General features: G+C 44.9%; 1 protein-coding gene across 1 annotated transcript in view; it reads right to left on the reverse strand.

Moving 5' to 3' along the window:
- LOC109921208 (endothelin-converting enzyme 1-like) overlaps nucleotides 1–19191 on the reverse strand; it is a 126062-nt gene extending 106871 nt beyond the window's left edge. Inside the window, exons 1-2 of the mRNA XM_048614906.1 lie at nucleotides 18613–19191; nucleotides 4340–4478 (exon numbers count right to left, since the gene is read on the reverse strand). Of these exons, the coding sequence (XP_048470863.1) occupies nucleotides 4340–4478; nucleotides 18613–18738 (265 nt within the window). The 5' untranslated portion in view covers nucleotides 18739–19191. The remainder of the gene's footprint in view (nucleotides 1–4339; nucleotides 4479–18612) is intronic.
- Between the last annotated feature and the right edge of the window lie 1163 nt (nucleotides 19192–20354).

The following is a 20354-nucleotide window of genomic DNA, read 5'->3' on the forward strand; positions in this document are numbered from 1 at the left end:
CAGAATTGCTCGATATGTGAAAGCTAATCCATGCATAGCAAGATCCCACAGCTACACAGATAAAAGATGAGACAATCTGACATGTCGGTGGCCAATAAGAAACACTGACTTAGACGTTGGGCGATTTCTCCTTCAAATGGGATCTTTCACACCTCCCCATAGACGCAGACAATCCCTCAGGTTTATCTTAGCCTCTTGTCCATCTCTTGACAGGGCAGCACTCGCTCTGTATTCAGATGTTGCAGCCTGGATTATGTGCTCAAACAGCTGGTGGGCATGGACAGGCACCAGGACACTTCCCCTTGAACAGCATAATCACAAAGGACATGGGGTTAAATACACACTCCTGGTATTTAACATTTTTGTGGTAAGTTGAATGTGCTGTTATATCTGGAACACAGTGACTAATTCGCTGGAAGTCTCTTTGTTCTGTATCAATCCTCTGGGGCTCCCTTCGTGGGAGGGAAAGGATTAAACATTGGTGAAAGACTGACTTCACCCAGCAACACTTTGGGGCTTTCATCACTCCAGTCACAAAGCAAGAGCCATAAGGTGGCTTTCATCATGGGCTTGGTCAAACTTAAGTGCTCCATCTGATTGCAACCTTTCAGAATACCAATGCAATGACCTTGTCATTGATTCAACTGGTATTGGTCTGAGAGACAGCATTGGAAGTTGCTGTTTGTTCTGAACTCCTAGGGTGGATAGAACATCCTGTGTAAGTGAAAGCTGTCACATTCTGGTTCTGAGGGGTGCCTGTGTTTCATCTGATTCTCTCTCATGTGACTAGAGATAATGTTCTTCAGAGGGTCGGAGTACTTTATGGGTTGAATTGCCTGCTTCAACTCAGTAGGGATTCTAGCTTACAGATACACTTTCATTCGGCAACAGCATTTTTCCTTAGTGTAATGCTCAGTTTATCCTTTAACCTTTGGAAAGCCAGTGGGCCATTTCTCTACACTATAAGCTCAAATGTGACTATAAGTGGATGGTTTTGTAACAAACTGTGGATTTATCCTCAAAGACTTCCGTTTGAAGTGGTGATGTAGACTGCAAATGCTCAGTGGTGACCAACGATGAGCTATACCTCAGAGTTTTTGCACAGGGATAGATTTGGGGCTGGGGATAGTCAGCACCTTCCAGAAAGGTTGGCCGTCCTTTGTTTGTGGAGCAAGGCCATTCAGCCCGTTGTGTCTGCTAGCCCTCTATGATAAACTATCCAGTCAGTCCCAATCTCCTGTTCTTCTTTCATCTGCAAATTGCACCTTTTTAAGAATATTTCCCTTTTGAATCAGGCATTCCAGCTCAAAGAGAATTCTCTTGATGTCAATTTTCTTCCAATTACTGACCCTCCTTGAAGTGGGAGCCATTCCACCTTGTTCTTTTTATACATAGATGGGATGTGGGCATCGATGACTGGGTCAGTGTTCATGTTCCATCCCTATTTGGTTTGAGGTGGTGGTGAGCTGTCTCCTTTAACCGTGTGATGTCATTCCCCTGCTCCCTACTGAGCCCCGTGATGGGAATGGGGTAAACAGCCCACTGCTCTCCTTCTGAGAAATCCCTCTCGGGATCCACAAAGAATGAACCACAACAGACTGCTCCACAGTTTTATTCTGCTGTCAGTGACAATGTACCACTAAGTACAGCCAGCACCGTCACAGGGAGACTCAAAGGTTCAATTATTTTAACTGCCTTACCTGTCATTGAAAGCAATAATCACTACATTTACAGGTTTATGTTTGATAATTTTACACTGAACAAGGCTCACACTGTTCATCATTACAGAATCCCTAGAGTGTGGAAGCAGGCCATTCAGCCCATCGAGTCTACACTCACCCTCTGAGCAGCATCCCACCCAGACCCACCCAGACCCACCCCATCCCTGTAACCCTGCATTTCCCATGGCCAATCCACCTAGCCTGCATATCTTTGGGCTGAGGAAACACACGCAGACAAGGTGAGAATGTGCAAACTCCACACAGACAGTCGCCTGAGGGTGGAATCGAACCTGGGTCCCTGCTGCTGTGAGGCAGCAGTGCTAACCACTGAGCCACCCTGCTCACTGCTGGTGAGAGTTCATTTAATCCACGAGGTAGACATTTTCTAATGAACTTGTTCAGTGATATTATAGCATGCCTACTAGGATTGAACTGGGATCTCCTGGCTCAGAGACTGGGACACTACTACTGCAGCACGAGAGCCCAAACTCCATGAGGTAATGCACACTGTAGAACATGACCCTGTTTCACCAGTAGTAAGTTCAATACTGACTCATTATGACATGGGTTGTCCTGATTACACTGGTGGGAAACGAACTCAGATCCCAGAGGAAAACAGACTTTTCGTGAGCGTCTTGGCCCAGCGGGGCTGGCAGCCGATTGGAAAAAATCCCCAAGAAAATTCCCAGAACTTCTCTTTAACCTTTTCTCCCTACCCTTTGACCGACTTCCAGGATTCCTGGAAAGGCTGATGGCAGTGAAAACCAGTCATGGGAATTGGAGTCCCAGAACCAGCACCACCATTAACCCCATCGACACAGAGTCAGAACAACGAGGAGGTCATTCAGCCCTTCAAAACCATGCTAGCCCTCTGGAAGGCATTCCAACAAGGACCATATCCCCACTCAATCCCTGTACTTCAATTGCCCTCAGGTGCTCATCCAATCGTGGCCGATCTATATTTTAATTCCATTTAGCCACCTTGGTTCTGGAACCCTTAATCCTCTTACCTAACTGAAATAAACCTCACCTCCAATGTGAAACATTCTGCTGGCCATTTTAGACCCTTGCCACACAAGCTAACAAATAGATCAAGAGTTATCTGTTGGGAAAGTGTACTTTCCATACAAACCTGAGGTTCCATACAAACCCACTCAGCCTTGTAACATGAAAGTTTACTGTTTACTGTTTGTGGACAGGTTGTATTTATGCTTTATTCAAACCCAGAGTTTTATGTAAGAGCATGGTTTCGCAAGGAGCTGTTCCTCCAGTTGGAGGAGTGGGCTCATGGAGAGCCTATCAGCAGCAAATGCAGGACAGAGCCAGGCTATGGGTGGCCTGAGGCCTGGAGGAGAGCACCCAAGGTTTGAGGCCTGGGGAATCCCGAGCGACACGAGGCTTGAAGCCCATCACGGAGGTCAGGCCTGAGAATAGGAGTGTCTCTGGGAGACTGTGGGGAAGAGGCACTGGAGATGAGAACCACACCACAGGGAGGAGGCAGTGAGAATCAGACAGAGACAAGGGAACTACTGGTTAGGCCATGACTGTGATTGGGGATTGATAGTTAGGCCATTGGATCGCTCCTGCTAATTTCTCTTTGATTTCACTTTTAAATAAAAAGAGGGGAGATCTTTCTGGAGTGAAAAAACCTGGCTGCATTCCTTTCAATGCAAAGCGTTTGATGGTGGGAGAGTAATGCCGGGGCTGGGGGAGACTCTCGGACAGCAAAGCCCCATGGATTATTTTCTTACAGTTAAAGGTGGGTGGGGGGGGGGGGGGGGAGGGAGGGGGCGCGGGGGGAGGTGGCGGTGCAGATTAAGTAGAGGGAGAGGGGAAAGAAAGAATTATTGAGGGGGGGTGGGCAGGGAAGAGAGAATGAGGGAAAGGGCTAAGAGTGTGGGAGAGGGGAAGCAGGCTGAAAAGCAACTTCCCTGTGATTCCCACTTACTGTGAATTGGGCTAAGGCCAGCTCAGACTGTACCTCCCTGGGAGGCATTAGTGTAACTGAGCTCCACAGCTCAACCTAGTTACCACAACCTTCCAATGTGGCGTGGGGCTGGTTCTTCCTCTGCCTTCTCAACCAAAGAGCAAGAACTGGCTTCATTAATAAACTTTGCCGTGGAACACTTTTTAATGGTCGTTTCTATCAATTACTCGTTTGAAGCGATCAATTTATTGCGTTTGCAATTCTTTCGAAGAAGTTCACGTTTATTGCTGCGGCAGCCATCACCTTTCGGAAGTCTGCTCACTGGCACACACCACCCCCCAAACTCGAGGAAGAGACACCTTGAAATGTGACCCACCCCAGACCACACCATGAAAAGGCTGCCCACCCCCACCCGATCCAAAAGTTTTCTCGAGAAGATTTGTAGCTCAGGTTGTGGACAAGGACGTTGCAAGACTTGCTCACTGAGCCGGTGGGTTTGCGTGCAGATGTTTTGTCAGCCTGCTTCTCCAGGGGGCGCTCTGAACGACGTTACCGGGTCAGTGAGCAAGGCTATAACCTCACCCCTGATCCAGCTTAGTAGAACTGGAGATCCGAGAGGCTGAATGGCCTCTTTCACTTCCTATTGCCTGCCTCGACTGTGATCATTTTTGCTCCACTTTCAAGGACTTACGTTCGTATTTAAAGATGAATGCGAGGACGATGGAGAACAGCAGCAGCACCAGGATGGCAGTGAGAACCAGGAGACATTTCTCAAGGTGGCTCCGATTAGTCCAGCAGTCCCTCAGGTTTCTCGACTTGCTGAAGGTCACCTGGGGGAAAAAAAACACACAGAAGGTATCGGTGGAATGATCTGTTAGCACACACACAAAATAAAACGCATTTCAGTTTTGAGAAAAGGTCACAACAAAGGGACAGGGCAAGAAACGCTGATCTTGTAAGCGCTGCCCACATTCCAAGAATGAAAGGCTCTTAAGCGCTGTCATCCAGTGATTGTGGGGCGAGTGTGGGTCTAGTATGGGACCTGGCATCAGTGGCCCTGTTGGCAAGATGCACCCAGCCACGATGAGATGGTGCCTGAAGACTGGAGACTCTGACATTGGTGGGTCTGGCCCAGGCGGCAGAGGGGTGGTAGCGTAGGTGTCGTTGGTCAGCTGGCTCAGGGCTCATGGTGGAGACGGCAGAATGAAGACGGACTCTCTTTCAGCTATATCTGTTTATTCTTAAACCATTCGCAGTGGTGCTGGATTGTGGCAACAATTGAAGCTTCTCACTATATTTTCTTGTGTTGTTCGTTGTCCAGTACAAGTGACAACTGATTCATTCCTTCATTCAGTCAGTTCTGCATTAAACAGGGTTTCTTCATACTCCTGCCTTGCCCTTCACCCCACGTTAGTGCCCTCTGAATGCAAACCCTTCTGTCAATGGCAACCATTTCTCCATCTCCACTCTATCCGGTCCCTTCCTGCACATGGAATTATTTTCCAATTTGAATCCTGAAAAACCCATGTTTATCCTTTAGGCCAAGTGCCCTAGATATACAACTCCCAAGAGGGAATAGCCTCTCTCCACTGGCCCAACAGTTCCTTCAACACTTTGAAAAGTTTTGAATAACTTACTCGTTAAATTCTATACTCCGGAAAATACAACCTTAGGTTTTGTAATTGCTTGTTGTAATTTTTCCTACTGCTCATATTCCCATGAATGAGCATCGCACGGTTGCACCACTATTTATTGCTCATCCCTAACTGCCCTGGAGAAGGTGGTGGTAAATGCCTTCCTGAACTGCCGTCGTCCAATTGGTGTAGACAGACCCACAATGCTGTTAGGGAGGGAATTCCAGGACTTGACCCAGTGACACTAAAGGAATGGCGATGTACTTCCAATTCAGAATGGCGTCTGACTTGGAGGAGATCTTAGAGGTGATGGTCCTCCCAAGCACCAGCTGCTCTTTTTTTCCAGGCAGTTGTGGTCAAGGGTTTAAAAGTGCTTTAAAAATATTTAACCCCTTGGTAGTCCAAGAATCATTCTGCTAATTCAACACTGCACTCCCCTCCAAGGCTCATGTATCCTTTTTAAGTGGGTGCCAACAATTGAATATAATACTCTGGGTGAGGCCTAAACAAGAGCTTCCCCTCAGGGATACACCCCCCACAGACAACTCTGATCCACACCAGAATAACGTCTGTGAGGCCATTGGAAAATTCCTGCCAAGCAAACTAGCTATTGAGTATTATGTAATAAATCTTTACTGTTTCTCAAGAATGAGGCTCTCCTCTGTCAAAGTCAGTTTTTGGACATCCTTCCCTAATTGCCATTAATAATGTGGACTGATACAATAAGGAATGATGACTGGGATTCGTTCCAAGGCATCCCACAGGATACAACATTGAACATAGAACATAGAATATTACAGCGCAGTACAGGCCCTTCGGCCCTCGATGTTGCGCCGACCTGTGAAACCAATCTGAAGCCCATCTAACCTACACTATTCCATTATCATCCATATGTTTATCCAATGACCATTTAAAAGCCCTTAAAGTTGGCGAGTCTACTACTTTTGCAGGCAGGGCATTCCACGCCCTTACTACTCTCTGAATAAAGAACCTACCTCTGACATCTGTCCTATATCTATCACCCCTCAATTTAAAGCTATGGGTGAGGACAAAGGTGACCCATCGCTGTTGTGTAAGGGAAAGAAGTGGATGAGGACTGAAGCACAAGACACAGCCACACCTGGCTGAAGGCCCTGTCAACAACAGTGCTGTGGAATCCTCAGTTGAGGAACAAGGTGGACATGTCAGAGGCACCCTTTTCCAAGTTAAAAAAATCAGGACAGGTGCAACTGAGATGGAGGAACTGGGAGAAATGAATAAAGACCTGAGGTAAAGACTATGATGAAGATGCAATAGATAATTCAATGTATAAACTTCATGCTTTTGTAAAATATGCAATATAAATTGGTGTATTCTATCCACTCAATAAACAAAGGCTCAATGTACAATATCAATGACCTGACCAACATTAGCCCTTTTAAATCACTTTAAAAACACCATTTCACTCATTGAAGTTTAAGCTATCTTGCCAAGCATAAGCTCTTTCACAGACAAAAATAAGCAGCGTGGTGCATTGATCCCAGTTCTGATATCAGTCAGCAGGAACCCTGTGTTACTATAATGTGTGGCACTGATGATTTTGCACTGGCTCTTTTCAAGATAGCAATATTCGATCAGAGCAGAAAGGTCAGAAATTTCATAATACTGCACCACTCCTCTATCAAGTGAGATTTTAAAATCAACATCTGAATGGTGGAATTTCCTGACATTTAATCTGCTTAGATGATGGGCCGAGTGGGGGCCTTGCATTTCAAGTAAAATGTTTCCCTTCTTGTGATCGGAGGTCTATTTTCCTCCTATAAGGTGAAAGTGCATATGTAGGCCATACAGCCCATCAGCACTGTAACTCAGTAGTTAGCACTCCTGTCTCACAGGGTTCGATTCCAGCCTTGGGCGACTGTCTGTGTGGAGTTTGCACATTTTCCCCGCATTTGTGTGGGTTTCTTCCAGGTGCTCCGGTTTCCTCCCACAGTCCAAAGATGTGCAGGTTAGGATGGATTGGCCATGCTAAATTGCCCATAGTGTTCAGGGATGTTTAGATTAGGTGGGTTATAGGGGAATGGGCCTAGGGTCAGGGTGGGCTTGTTGGGCCAAAGGGCCTGTTTCCACACTGTAGGGATTCTATGAAAAAAACAGTCTGCTCCACCATTCAATACAATCATATCTAAACTAATACCCATCAACTCCACTTTCCTGTGCTTGCCCCCTAACCCTGGATTCCCTTCCTGATTAAAAATCTGTCTATCTTAGCCTTGAACATCCTTAATGACCAGCCATGAAACCCCTCTGCAGTAAGGAATTCCACTGATTCACTACCCTCAGAGAGGAGAAATTCCTCCTCATCTCTGTCTTCAATGGATGACCCCTTATCCTGAGATGAAGCCTTCTAGTCCTACCCTCTCCCACGAGCGGAAACAACCTTTCCACATCTACCCAGTCAAGCTATCTGTATGTTTTAAAACCCGAGGCTGGGTCCGGGAATAGGAGGCTGCCGGGGAGATTGCGGTCTAGGGGTAGAAGTGACAGCCACACCAGGGGGAGAAGGTAATTCCAGTTGGATTGTTGGGGGGTTGGTGGGATTGGGTATTCCTAGTTGGGCTGTGATGGTTTGAGGGTGGGGGGGGTGCGGAAGGTGACGGGTCAATGGGGGAGTAGGAGGCAGGAAATGAGTCGCACATGTGTAAGGTCTAAATTCAAACAAGAGTTTAATCCTGCAATTCAAGGTTTCTGGTCTTTACAGAAGTTGTAAATACCTCCTGAAGGACAGATAAGATCCTTAGAATGATCGAGTTACTCAAATGGTCAGCACTTTAAAAATTGAGATAAACTGCTTGCCTGTAGCTGTTAGTTGAAAAACAAACTGTTCCATCATTTAAATAGCTGTAGGCTTGCACAATTGCAAATGCCATCATTACAGCAGTATTACTGCTTGTTGTATCTGCAAACCACATCATGGCGGGGGATTGCAAGCCCACATTTTGATTGTCAGCTCAAAGAGGTCAATGAAGAATGGGCTATGGGGCTATGAATACAAATCTGTGTGTTTTGATGAGGGTTTAAAGTCCTCAATGACTTCTTGAATGTGGTATTTTAGTGAACTCTGTAACAGATATTTAGAACTTCATTTCATCCCAACAGGCCCCTGAGATCAGCCCACAGTAAATACTCGGTGAATTGGTGTTAGGGCTTAAAAGGGCAGATGAAAATGGGTTTGAGGTCATGAGTTGGCATTAAGCTAGCACAGAGGCTATAAGAGCCATTGGGATGATGAATCATGGATTGGCACGGAAGGAGCTCTATGGGTGGATGGAGTCATGAATTGGCAAGGATTGGCATAGGGAGTGTGGCTGGAAGACCCAATGTTTAATAAACCAAAGGAATGGAGTCAGGATTTTTGAACAGCCTGCCTCATAACATGGCAGCCCCTTCCAATCTTGCCTTTGGGATCAGTGAGCCTGACTCCATTTTGCACCCACCTCCTTAAACCAAGATCTGGGTCACCCCTCAGCCTCCTACGCTCCAGGGAAAACAGTCCCAGCCTATTCAGCCTCTGCTTATAACTCAAACCCTACAGTCTCAGGAACATCCTTGTCAATCTTTTTCGCACCCTTCCAGTTTAATAACATCCTTTCTATAGCAGGGCGACCAGAACTGAACACAGTACTTCAAACGTGGCCTTACCGTGTTTGAATTATAAGGAGGTGCTGGATAGGCTGGGACTTTGTTCCCTGGAGCATCTGAGGCTGAGGGGTGACCTTATAAAGGTTTATAAAATCATGTGGGGCATGGATAGGGTGAATAGCAAAGGTCTTTTCCCCAGGGCAGTGGAGTCCAAAACTTGATGGCATAGGTTTAAGGTGGGAGGGGAAAGATTTAAAAAGGACCTGAGGGGGAACTTTTTCCCACAGAGGGTGGTGCATGTATGAAACAAGCTGCCAGAGGAATTGGTAGATGCGGGTACAATTATAACATTTAAAAGACATTTGAACAGGGACAATGAAAGGAAAGGGTTAGAGAGATATAGGCTATTGGGGCTGGTACAGTTTTGGAAACCTAGTCAGCATGGACAAGTTGGGCCGAAGGGCGTATTTCCATGCTGTATGACTCTATAGCTCACCATCTGGGAGACAGGCGGGACACTGCCAATGGAGATGTACAATCTGCTGTGGGACTTGATGTTCATGTAAATTCAGAAAAGTATTCAGTGCCTATTGGATAAGAAATCTAGCCAGTGGACTGAGCACAAAACACAAGACTACTGTGCCTGAGCAGTATCCAATAAATGCTAAACAAGAATCCAGGATATGGGGGCCCAAATCTCCTGAAAAGCTGCGATGGTATGTCTGCAACACACAGTTAAAGGTTTCTGCTCGTTTATATTCCTGGTGGTGTACCTCACAGAGTGAGCTGAAGGCCAGTGTCCTCAGTGCTGACAGACTACGATCGGAAGGGATGATGAGAAACAAAATCATTGACTGAGGATTTTAGGCCTGAGAGGAGAAATGGTTAAGCTTAGAAATAATTATATCACAAGCCATTACCATTTAGGGTCATTGACCAGTACTGTACCCTTCAAATATTCCAAATATTGTATCAGGGGCATCAAAGAACAATAAAGGAATGTAATGAATTGAAGTCATTTGCAGGTCAGAAGTGAGTAACAGAACAATCACCAACTGGAATTTTACTGAACAGAAGTTAACCTGAATATGCCACAGTCTTGAGAATGATGTACCAGTAGATGATTAGCTTTTGTTCGACAGCCGATGGCACAGCTATAGAATTAAACCACAAGGTCAGTTCAGGAATGATCATTGCAATTTGATAACATGGAGTGTTGGGGGTGGTGCACACACACACACAACGTCCAGGTCAGGTTTAATTCGATTGTATTCCTTTCGTACAAACTGAGCCAAGATATAAATTGGCTTTGAGGGACCATTAGACATAACGTCATAACCTGAACTGCACACAATTCCAGGAACTATTTCATTAACCAGTACAATCCATGCATAGGACAGAAAGCCTGAGAGATGGCAGGGCAATTGGATAAGGCTGGAGCATAAGGTACAGGTTTGATCGATATTTGAGGAGTGATGACAGTACAGAAGCAGGAGAGACAGGCTGAACCTTGATTGAAACAGTGCTGGGAGCTAATCTGGATTATAATTTTGATTGAAGAGGTTCAGGCAGGAAACTCGGGAGTAATAAAATCTAAGGATTGTGGATGCTGGAGATCTGAAACAAAAACAGAAGTAGCTGGAGAATCCCAGGAGGTCTGGCAGCATCTGTGGAGACAGAAACAGAATTAACATTTTGAGTCCAGTAACCCTTCTGTTTCTGTCTCCACAGATGCTGCCAGACCAGCTACTTTAGGAAACATGGGGGTGCAGTTTTTCCTCCTTGTTGTTGGAGAGTTGACTCCTAACAGGCTTCCCGACCGGATGTCAGCATGATTAACAGTCTTGGCCTCCAGAGAGGCAAGTAATCCTCCAGAGTGGGCAGTAGCCGAGGGAGAGAGCTGCAGCTACTGTGGGGAGTGTAGGAGGGGATCCATTTGCAGAACCTGGGAGAGGGTGTTGTTACAGGAAGACCGTGAACTTGAGAGGGATGGAGTAGAAAGCAGATCCTCTCCCCCTGCCTCAACCCACAAGCAGCGCTGTAAAGGCACTTGTGACTTTTCCCTTCAGTTTTCCAAGGCCCGGGAAATCTGGGAAACGAGGGTTAATCCTTTAAAGCAGAGTAAACAGAGGCTGCAAGTTTCTTTATAATAGTCAAATGATTGACCCGCATCCAGCACATTGACTGTGTGCCCTTAGTTTGTTAAACGGGCGGGAGGGGAGTCAGGTTTTGCATAGTTCTGCCACTTTAACACCTTGCTAGACCCCAGTCCAGCTATTTTTGTGGGGGACAGGGGGGTTAAAATCACTCTATAATTTTGAAACCACACTTTAGGCAAATGTCAAGGCTTGGAGGCAATGAACAGCCAGTTGATCACAATGGTATCAGGGGATAATGAACAAGTTCAATTAGATCCAGAGGCGACAGGAACACGAGGTGGCTTTCCAGAGAGCACAACAGATTAACAGTAGATTTCAAAGATGTCTGAAATTGACGAGGGTGGGTAAAGACAAGCCCTTTGCACACGTCAGAGGATGAGATGCCAGAGAACACAGAATTAAGAGAACAGGAACAGAACTGGAGGAGATGAAAGCAATGAACTTCCATAATGCAAATCCTGATGGTTGTGAGAAAGGATGCGATGGAAGCCAATTTCATAATAACTTTAAAGAAGAAACTGTATAAATATTCGAAAGAGACAACTTGCAGAGCTCTGGGTAAACAGCAAAGGGGTAGGATATCTAGATAGCTCTGTCCAAGAGCTGGCATAGGAAAGATGAGGCAAATGGGCTTCTCTGTGCTTCTTAATTCTGGTAACAGTGCTGTCAGAGTTACATTCAATGTTGAATTCTCGATTTTCAGGTTGATCTTTTAGAAATTAAATAAATAGAGAATAGGCATCAGACTCCCAGACGCCAGTCACCAGCTCCTTCCCTCCTCCGTACTTCTCGGCACATCAATCTCACAAAGTATAGAGTTCGCTCAAACATTTTTGATTATAAACACATACCTTGATTGCTGAACAATGAATGAATTGGCAAGGGACAGGGCAGCTTCTTTCATATAAAAATTTGAGCAGAATGAAATGATGGATCTGCTGCCTCCCCAAATGACCAGAAGGTGCTGTGCAAGTTCCACTAGAGGTCGAAAGGTGAAAGCAAACGTATGTGCGCTTTACTGCATCCAAAACTCTAAATGTTTGACCACTTAACACTGTAGCATTAAATCTTGGCTTGGCACTTAATGTAAGTAAAAACAGGAGTGGACCATGGGGTGGAGGGAGCGCTGAATTGAAGGAGTGAGGCTTGTAGCAAACATCGGTTTGTTCTCCTACTTATTCTCGACTGCTTAGAAAGACTGAATGCCAATGTTCCTGTAATTTGGCATCTGGGCTGTGTCTGGAGCCAGTGAATAAACAATAGGAAATACCGATGCCCAATCTGAAGAATGTTCATTGTTTTTCTATAGTCTGCACTTCCTGCACAAGTGAAAGGCATTACTGAGTCTGAACTCGCATTCCAAGCGCTGTGTGCTGTTTTATTGGGCCCAACGGACCAATTCAGGATCAAGCTCTCATTAATCTCCAATCTCACGGCTAGAAGCTTGAGCCAGGGGATGCAAATTGCAATTCCCCATCCTCTCCCTGGCCACCAGTGGAAAAGGTCAGTCTGGAAGCAATAACAGGGGTTCGAGGCTCACCTGGTTTGTTTATTTGTTTTTTGGAAACAAGTGAAGGTCTGTTTCAGATTAACCTTTCATGGAAAAGGAACCTGGAAAGGTCAGTAAGGGTGCAACAATTCAAGAGAAAACTGCAAGCACGTCCTTGCATCCCTATATTTGATTTACTATTGTCACATGGACTGAGATACAGTGAAAAGTATTGTTTTGCGTCCAATCCGGGCAAATCATACCTCACATAAGTACATTAGGGTAACATAACAGAATGCAGAATGTAGTGTTATAGCTCTGAGGAACGGACACTGGACCCTAAACATTAACTCTGCTTTCTCTCCACAGATGCTGCCAAAGCTGCTGAGGTTTTCCAGCAATTTCTGTTTTTATTTCTGATTTCCAGCATCTGCAGCTTTTTCAGTTTTGATAGCGTTACAGACACAGAGAAGGTGCAGAGAAAGATCAACTCTAATATTTGACAAGTCTGTTTCATGAGTCTGATAACAGCGGGGAAGAAGCTGTTTTAGAATCGGTTGGCACATGTTTTCAAACTGTTGTACCTTCTGCCTGATGGAAGAAGATGGAAGAGAGTATAACCCAGGGTGAGAGGGGTCTTTGATTATGTTGACTGCTTTCCTGAGGCAGTAGGAATTGCAGATGGGGTCAATGGAAGGAAAGCTGGTTTGTGTGATGGACTGGACTGTGTTCATAACTCTCCATAGTTTCTTGCAGTCTTGGGCAGAGCAGTAGCCGTACCAAGCTGTGATGCATCCAGATAGATGCCCATAGAAAGCATCCTATGAAAGTCTATAAAAGTTTTATACCTCTCACATACGTAGGATCTCCAACAGTTAACGTATTCTATTAAAAACATAACCATTCTCCGATCAGTCCCATACACGATGCCCACCACAACCCACCCACAGCCCTTTTCTGTATGAGGGTGGGAGCTGCTATCGCGGTTCGTCCATCCTCTCACTTCACGCAGTCCAAAGGCCCAATTACCCCTTCCGGGGATCTCGTCTGCTCATGATGTCGCCCCTTCTGCGGGATGGAGACCAGACATAGACTGAGTAACCTTCACTCAATGCTGAACACTGCTGTATGTCAGGGCCTGCTCACTGCGCTCATGGTGTAAGTTACTGCCAATACCCTTTTAAACTGTAGAAACCTCCAGGGTCTGCTTGGTCTGGTGCAGGAGAGGATAACCACTCTTTGTCTAAGTGGGAAAGTCCATTATCGATCCAAGATATAATTTATTGCGTGTTACCAACTAGTTCCAGGTTTCCTTCATCTGATGGACATTGTTACAGAGACCTTGAGAAGGATTAGGTGTTAGGTCTCACCTCTTTGAGATTTCAATCTGCTCTGTCTGTTAGTCCAAATGACATCACAGTCATTGCTTCTGGCAATCCTCCACATTAACCCTTTTCATCAAATCTCTCTTTTCCATCAGCATGAGCCCCAGCTTCAGGTCTGTTTAATTCTCTGCCCCACTCGCGCCTGGATTCCCCTTTCTTCAACCCTCCTCACTTTTCTGACGAAGGCAAGTTAATCTCAACGTAAACTCAAGAAAAAGCCGCTCAGCTTTTCACCAGACACTCCACTGCCTTTCTGTACTGAACATCAAGTTCATTTCAACTCCACAGCTGCTCCCTGCCCTGCCGTGATTTATTTTATTGGTTTCAATTTAATTTATTTTGATTTTGATTTATTTTAATTCTTTCTGATGTTGTTATGGGACTGGCTCAACCCTTCAATGCCATCCATGTGTTCATTCCTCGAGTAAGTTACCTCAGAGTCTTGAGATCAGATCCCACTATTGTCTGCCATGCTGTATTCCCAATGGATGGGAATCCATACGGAAAATTCAGCACCTCTTGTGTTAGTTACTAATAGTCAGATGCTTTATATTGTCTGGTGAAGAGCATCTCCCTTGTTTTCCATCTCCAGTGGGACATAACCTGTGTTCAATGAATGTGTCAATCATATCACTGATTTAAATCCAGCCTCTTAAATAAAATTATCCAGCCTATTAAGCTATAACATGCACTGAATGGTCTGCAGAAGGTTTTGGTGTTAGTCCAAGTGGTTTGACATCAAACAAGGCCTTGTGGCTTCTGCAGTAAATTCTCATTTCAAAACAGCGCCTGCTAGTGCAGGACTCCACTTCACGGGGAAACAGCCATTTCGCATCAACCTTGTCGAGACCATTCACCTCAGTCAGGTCTCTATTTCATTCTTCTAAACTCCAGTGCAAGCAAGCCCAGCCAGTCCAACCTATCCTCATAAGGCAACCTGTTAATTCATAAAATTCCTACAGTGTGAAAGCCGGCCACTGGGCCCATCAAGTCCACAATGACCCTCCAAAGAGCATCCCATCCACACTCACCCCCCTAGCCTATCACCCTCCATTTCCCATGGATAATCCACTTAGGCACTATGGGTAATTTAGCATGGCCAATCCACCCAACCTACACATCTTTGGACAGCGGGAGGAAACCAACACAGACGTGGAGAGAACATGCAAACTCCACACAGACAGTTGCGCAAGGCTGCAATCGAACCCAGGTCCCTGGCACTGTGAGGCAGCAGAGCTAACCACTGAGCCACTGTGCCACCCATAATTGCAGGCCTCAATCTAGTAAACCTCTTCTGAACTGCTTCCAATGCATTTACATCCTCCCTTAAATAAGGAAACCAACACTGCACGTAGTATTTGAGATGAGATCTCAACCAATGTCCTGTGGAAATGAAGAATAATATCCTTAATGTCTCTGGTTCAATTTCTCTTGTAGTGAATAGAATCCAATTAGCCTTCTTGATTGCATTCTGTACATGCATTCTAACTTCTTGTGCCTCATGCACTAGAACATCTTGATCCTTTGGCATCTCGGAATTCTAGAGTTCCTTTTCCTTTTAAGTGATGCTCTGCTTTTTATATTCTTTCTGCCAAAGAAAACAAATTCTCCATTTTCCCACATTATACTCCATCTGCCAGATTTTTGTCCACTTGACTCATCTACGTACTTTGGCAAACTCCCTATGACTTCTTCACAACATACCTTCCTACCTATTTTTGAATCATCTGCAGAGTTAGTAACCATCCTGTCGTCAAAATAAGTTGACATTTATTGTCAAATATTGAGGCCCCAGAACAGAACCCTGTCACATCTTGCTAATGAGACAATGACCCAGCCTCTCTGTTTTCTGTTAGCCAGACAATCTTCTATCCATGCCAAAGTGTTACCCTCTACATTATGAGTATTTATTTTCTATGACACCTTAATGTGGCACTTTCTGGAAACCCAAGGACAATAAGTCTATAGACTCCTCTTCATTCACAAGGTATGTTGCTCCATTGAGGACACCAACAAATTGGTTAAACATGATTTCCCTTTAACAAAACTACACTGGCACATTTCAAACCACCTTGAATTTTTTCCCTAAGTACCTGGCTGTTATTAGATTGTCTCTATCATCATCCCATGACAGATGCCAAACTAACTGGCCTATAAGTTCCTGATTTCTGCCTCCCTCCTTCCCTTCTTGAATAAAGATGCGATATTTGCTACTTCCCAATCATATTGAATCGTTCTGGAATCTAGGGAATTTTGGAAAATGAATGTTAAATGTACCCACTACCTCATTTAAGACCTAGGATGAAATCTATTTGGATTTGAGACTTGTCAGTCTGCAGCTCCAACAGTTTTCTCAGTATCATTTCCCTTCTGAATGTGATTGTACTAAATTCCTCTCTCTCTTCCTCCTCCTCAAATTATTGGCAAACTTCTATAGTGAAGACACAGCAAAATATTTTATTCATTTAACCTGCTGTTCCTGTATGTGAACTGCCCATCTTAACTCCGTGGAAAAACAACACTCATTTTACTTACTCTTTTCCTTTTAAAATATCTGTAGAAACTTCTGCTATCTATTTTTACATTCCTAACCAGCTTCCTCTTTAAACTCTTAATTTCTTCATACCAACTGACCTTCCAGTTATTCCCTGCGGCTCTATGTAGCCTGACCATTCCTATGATCTGCCATTATCTTTACTCAGTTATAGTTTTTTTCCTTTGGTTTAATGCTTTCCCTAACATTTGCCTAGTTCTTCCTACGCTATTCGTGCATACAAGGACCATGACACTGGACCCTCCACCTCGCAGTGCAGGCGCCTCTCCGGCTTTGAGCAGATGTCCTAGAACACATAACTCGCATTCTTTGTTGAAGAGAACAGTGTCAATCTCCCTCACTAAACCACTCCCAACTGCTACTACATCCCTGTCCGCTCTCTAACTTCAATAGCTTCCTGTACCACAACACCACGGTCATGTGTTCATCCATCTGCCAACCTTGGCTCTCAGGCTTAGGGAACTTCAAACCTATTGGACCTATGTTGCTCCTATACTCTTGCCCTTTGCATCCCCTTGCCTGGCTCACTCTCAGTCATATTCACCTGTTCCTGAACACTGACCAAACCAGAAGGTCCTATCTAAAGTGGTGTAACTGCCCCAGTAGAAAACATCAAGATAATAAATCCCTCTTCATCATATACTGTGATGCTTATAGTTTAGCATCTAGCTCAGACTCTTAGCCAAAGTTCATTGTACCACAAACATCCACTCAAACATGCTCGTCCTGGAGCACGATTGTATCCAGAGTCTCTCACATGCTGCAGCCTTGATACACCACCTGTCTCAAATATGTTGTTAAATTATATATTTATTAACATTGTATACAAATAGATAATAAAGGTAAAACTTACGAAGAGAGTAAGTCTTAACCACTTACTGCAAAATAGCAAGAGCAAGAACCAATTCCCACAGAAGGGCAGAAAAGCAAAGAAATATCTTCTTCCCTAATTTTAGCAGATTCCTTACTTACCAAACTCTCAGGTTTGCACTCAGCTGTACACGTTTGCACTCTGTGATTCACCCTCAAGCTGATCACTGACTGAGCTTGGCTGGATTTGAGGAGGTTTTTTTGAAGCTATTATTTTTCTTCCTGAGATGTAGGCGTCACTGGGAAGGCCAACATTTGAACTCCTACAGTCCATCTGATGCAATCATCGATGTGGGACATGGCATTGGTTGGAAGTGCTACTCAAACTTCTTGCAAGGTCATCCTTTAGAGGGTGTGGTGGCACAGTCACTGGATCAGTAATCCAGAGGTGTGAACTAATGCTCTGGGAACTCAAGTTCAAATCCCAGCACAGCAGCTGGGGAATTTATGCTGAGTTCATTACAAATAAATCTTGACTTCAGCAATGGCGACTGTGATACTATCAGGTTGTTGTAAAAAGCAAATCAATATCCTGAAATATATCTTTACCTGGTCTGGTCTACATGTGACTCCAGACCCAAAGCAATGTAGCTGACAATTAACTGTCCTCTGAAATGGGCAAAACCATTTGGTTGCATTCAAGGTAGTGGCTCAGTGCCACCCTCTCATTCAGGGTAAATGAGGAAGGGGACATCAAGTGCTGACCTTGCCAGTGATGCCCAATAGCCTGTGAACTGATGAAAGCAAAACACACTGTAGTACTGACTGTACGTACATGTGTTCCCAGTCGGGACAGGCATGGGAAAGATAACACGGATGGACTAAACAGAAGTGATTACATCACAGTAGCCACTGGCAATTACAACGTTTAAAAGATATTTGGATAAGTACATGAATAGGAAAGGTTTGGAGGGATATGGGCCAAGCACGGGCAGGTGGCACGAGTTTAGTTTGGGATTATGGTCGGCATGGACTGGTTGGACCGAAGGGTCTGTTTCCGTCCTGTATGACTCTCTGACTCTAAGGACACAGAAAAACCAAGGAAATGAGGAGTTTGAAACAAAATATGTTAAATAACTTTAAAAGTGTCCAATGTACATGAGAGGTGGCACATTTTGGCAAAAAAGCGTTAGTGATTTCAGTCTGAATGGGATTAGTCTAGCGTTTGGAAAGAACAAGGGTGCAGCAATTAAAAAGTGGAGGCAGAACATGCATTTTGACAAAAGAAAAGGATAGATTTCCAATGTCCTACCTGATGGTTCTCGGTGTACACATCATCAACAGTAGAGTCGATCAGGTCATCCTCGTCAAAGGTAGCTCGTTTGTAGGTCGACATCTGAAGAGCCAAATGGACAACAGACTCTCTGAGTATTTCCATCTCTGTTACAGTGACTCTGTGGGCCTGCCATGTGCTGAGTCAAGACAGCCGAGAGCACAGCGACCCTACAAAAACTGTGGAAACCACTTCTCAAACACTGCTGGTGTGCCTCATCACACCTTGGCACCTTTGAAAGCTCACACTGAGGTGGGGAGAAAAGGCTTCCTGAAGTTACTAACACATTCCTTTTGGGACAATCTGACCTCTCCTGCAGCAAGTTCGACTGAGAGCACCTCTCGAAGCAGGAGCACTTCAGATTCCTTTTGTAGTATTTCACAATGCGATTTGCGATAAGTGCCTCAGCATTGAAAACACCAGCTTAAAACACAAAGGTTAGCTTTTTTAAAAAAAACGACACTTCCTTGTTCCTGCATTCCCACATGGGCAGCTCTCAAAGATCTTGGGAAAGTAAATATCCTGTTCAGATACAAATCGCACACAAGAGCCCACTTGTTTGTCAGGAGTCTTTTGTTACTTTACAAATGTGTTGTTGCTGCTGTTACCCCAGAGTGGTTGGGCAAGGGGTGGAGCTTCTTAATACATTCCCCAAGTGCCTTGACTTCCCTGCCGCACTCAGTATTGTTGGAGATATCGCTGTCAGATCTGACTCACCAAACAGCTGGCCAGGTGGATCAAAAGCTCTGGCTTAACCCTTTCAGGCACACGCTGGCCTCCCAGGAGGGAGAGTTTCCACTGTGAGTGCTCTCTCTCAAGCCCACTAGTTTGAATTTTCACCCCATATACCCATTAATGCCACACCTCGGTACCTCACCAGACTGTGCCAACATGGCAGACAGCAGGAACCAGCGCGCTCACTATTTAAAAACTGAAAGAACCGCGGGTGCTGTAAATCAGAAACAAAAACAGAAATTGCTGGAAAAAGCTCAGCAGGTCTGGCAACATCTGCGGAGAGAAATCAGAGTTAACGTTTCGGATCCGGTGACCCTTCCTCAGAAGCTCTGACCTGAAACGTTAACTTTAATTTCTCGCCATTGATACTGCCACAGTCAGTATTGACCCAGCTGTCTCCCTTGGTGAGGCAGTGTGCCATCTTGTAATTTGTAAGGAGGATGGTGGATTCGGTTGACCTGAAGACCTCAAACAGTTTTATTATCAGCTCAGATCACAACCTGCGAGCATTGCTAACTGTGTGTATGAGTTTGCACTGTGTCCTCATCACTGCAGCACAGTAATGTGGTCTCAATCCTGGTCCTTGGGTCTGGGCAGGATGCTCTTTGGAGGGTCAGTGCAGACTCGATGGGATGAATAGCCTCTATCTGCACTGTAGTGATTGTATGATTCTACAAGATGCCATGGTACAATTTGTAGATGAGAACTGTGTGTCTACTCCACTGATGCCCCACTTTCCTCTGTCTGTGGGGCCTTGCATGTGATCATAATTGCTCGTTGGAAAGCGCCTAAACTACAAAGCTAATGCTATATAAATGTGTATTTGTTGTTTACCTGGGAGCTCAACAATGCAAGAGAACAAGGCCATGAAACTGTACACTTCCATGATATTGTGAGACAGATTAGTCTCAATTTACCTCTACTGCACTAATACAGTGTTGTTAAGCCAACATGTTTTGGCCACTAATTTTAAAGGAAGCACGTTT

Source organism: Rhincodon typus, chromosome 31 (assembly GCF_021869965.1).
Source record: "Rhincodon typus isolate 14 chromosome 31, sRhiTyp1.1, whole genome shotgun sequence".
NCBI lineage: Eukaryota > Metazoa > Chordata > Chondrichthyes > Orectolobiformes > Rhincodontidae > Rhincodon > Rhincodon typus.